Source organism: Orycteropus afer, unplaced genomic scaffold, assembly GCF_000298275.1.
Source record: "Orycteropus afer afer isolate SDZICR_OR568_19922 unplaced genomic scaffold, OryAfe1.0 scaffold00056, whole genome shotgun sequence".
NCBI classification, from domain to species: Eukaryota; Metazoa; Chordata; class Mammalia; order Tubulidentata; family Orycteropodidae; genus Orycteropus; species Orycteropus afer.
The window spans coordinates 6,059,215-6,061,912 of NW_006921643.1; the positions used below are offsets into that span (position 1 = coordinate 6,059,215).

Sequence of the window (2,698 nt, forward strand, 5' to 3'; positions counted from 1 at the left end):
CTCGAAAATCCAAGGAGAGGTCTCTATAAGTCGGATGCAACTCAAGGGCAGTGAGTTTGGTTTGTTTTTTGGTATGCTTATTAACTCGAAGATGAACGCAGTTCTTGGATAATTCTTGTTATCTTGCCTGGAAAGACTTTTACATGCTGTCATGTAACTGCAATACATGGCAAAAGCTACTTTTATTCTGACTTTATTCTCACCTACTAGTAAAGTCTCAAAAGATTTATTTTGGCGAAAGGAAGGCATTTAAAATTTCCTATTAGTCTCCATCCAAAAAAAAATCTTGAAAAAAAGTTTAGAAGATAAAACTTTTGAACAACTTTGTTGGGTTTTTTTTCCCTTTAATTGATTGTCAAAACTATCCAATTGAAGTCTATCATTCTCTTAATTTACATTTGTTGTCTATATGTTTTTTAACAACAAATTATTATTAGATGGGAAGTGCATTTACAGTTGTTTTAGCAACAAAGAAATAATACTGGGAAGTCAACTCACACTTATACTCCCTTGTTAGCTCTCTCAGTAAACTCTAACGTAAATTTGAAGTTTTAACAGAAAAATAAAAGCTATGGTTTCGGAATGCAAAATTTGATACAGTGTTATGAAATGTAAAATTCCAAGTATTACCTATTGTTCTGTATATAGTTTGTTAAGGAAGCTAGCATATTGTTAGAGCTATTACAGCATTAGAGAACATGACACAATGACTAAATTTACAAGTTTCAAGACAAGAACGGCAAAAAACAAGACACAAATACATACACAAAATCCTCAGAGAAATAATAAACAGCTTCATTTATAAGGAGCAACAGCTATGTCAAATGTCCTGTTTCTTATGCAAAAGCTGATCAAAGGCAGTCTTAACAAGTAAGATGTTGGACTTCTCAAGAATCTAAACTAATGGTCAAAAAAGTGCAGGGTAAGAAAAAAGAATACTGGATTCTAGTCCCACCTCTTGACTTAGGCTTTTCTGGAACTGCCTCCCTTTCCAGAAAAGTATACATTTAAACCAGATGAGTTCTAAGGTCATTTCCAACCTCACCACCGCCAAATGCATATGGTTTTGGGTGGACGGTGATGTTACTTACAATCCTGACCACTCTTAGATAACAAAATTTTAATTACACACTTTTAAGCAATTCTTTGAACGAAGAAACTCAATCCCTTCTGATAACGATTTCATTTGAAAAACTGTGCTGGACTCTTTTTTTTCTTTCCTGTCAAGGCTTTCAAAAAAAAAAAAAGGCGTCCTGGTTGCGCAGTGGTTAAAGCGCTTGGCTGTCAACCAAAAGATTAACGGTTGGTACCCTCCAACCGCTCTGGGGGAGAAAAATGTGGCAGTATGCTTCCGGAAAGAGTTAAGTTTGGAAACCCTACGGTGCTTGCTGAGTAGAACTGTCTACTGTCTACAGTTCTACTCTGCCCCATAGGGCAGCTGTAAGTCGTAATCGATTCTTCCGCAGTGGGTTTGGTTTGATTCCAAAAAAGGGGGGGAGGGGGGAGAAGTCAAGGCTCTGAGAGAAACGTTGCTATAAAAATATGTGACTTTCTGAACTGTAGAAACTGCGACCTTTCAAGGTATGAAATCGAATAAATGGCCTAAAAGCACGGGTTAGGATGGAGTTTTTCAAAGCAAATGGGGACGGAAAATTCCAAGATGCCGCAGCTCAAGCAAGTCGTTCGAAGGGGCTCCCAATATGAAATGCTGTCTTCGGAGCTTATTGTAGAAGTGTACCCCTGAAGGATCCTAGCGCAACAAAACTGCTCAGGAGCTCAGAACGAGGAGATCGGCCAGCGATCTGGCCGCAGACTTAAATGGCCCCAGCCCAAACGGCTCTCATCCAGCAAGAACCTCTAGCCCCCCACCCAAATCTAAGAAAACCTTATGACTATGGAAAACCACTTCCCGGGCCCCTAGAGCCTCTTTTACTCTGCGGGACTCGGACCTCAGTCGATACTGTTGTCCACAGTCCCCTCGACTTCAAAGGAGAGGCCTCTATCCACTCAAGACCCTCTTTTACCTTCTTCAACTCCAGATCCACGGGGGCAGCCATCTTAGTCCACTCTATGCGCCTGCGCGATGGGAAAAGGCTGGAAAGGGCGGGGTAAGAGCACGCCTCGACAAAAAGAATTGGCCGCCTTCCTTCTGCGCCTGCGCATGAGTGGGCGTTTGCTGCGAGAGGGGTCGGCCTCCGGAGTCTGTCTTATCCACGTGGGTTATCGTTCCTGATTTGTTTTTCCTCCATGTACAGCCAAAAGCACAGACTTTGTGTATGGCTTGAAACAATTTGACAAATACCTTAGTTTGTGCTGCTAAATTGAGAGGTATGTAGATCAGGCCAACCTCCAGTTGTTCGTCCTTCCACTAGTCCCTAAGCTGCCAGGGATGTGTAAGAATAGGTCCCTACTCTCATACACTGCTGACGGGACTGTAAAATGATACAACCACTGTGGAAAACAGTATGGCAGTTCCTTAAAAGGTTGGAAATAGAAATACCATTTGATCCAGTAATCCCATTACTAGGTATATATTCTAAAGAAGTGGAAGCCAGGACATAGATATATGCACACCTATGTTCACCGAGCTCTGGTAGGATAGTGGCTAAAGCACTTGACTGCTAACCAGAAGGCTGGCGGTTCAAACCCACCAGCCACTCCTCAGAAGGAAGGTTGGGCAATCCTACTTCCGTAGTGA

The 2,698-nt window shown here is 41.8% G+C and overlaps 1 protein-coding gene across 1 annotated transcript in view; it reads right to left on the reverse strand.

Moving 5' to 3' along the window:
- Window positions 1-2,057, reverse strand: part of PFDN1 (prefoldin subunit 1) — a 101,708-nt gene extending 99,651 nt beyond the window's left edge. Inside the window, 1 exon segment of the mRNA XM_007938988.1 lies at window positions 2,025-2,057. Coding sequence (XP_007937179.1) covers window positions 2,025-2,057 — 33 coding nt within the window.
- Window positions 2,058-2,698: the final 641 nt, after the last annotated feature.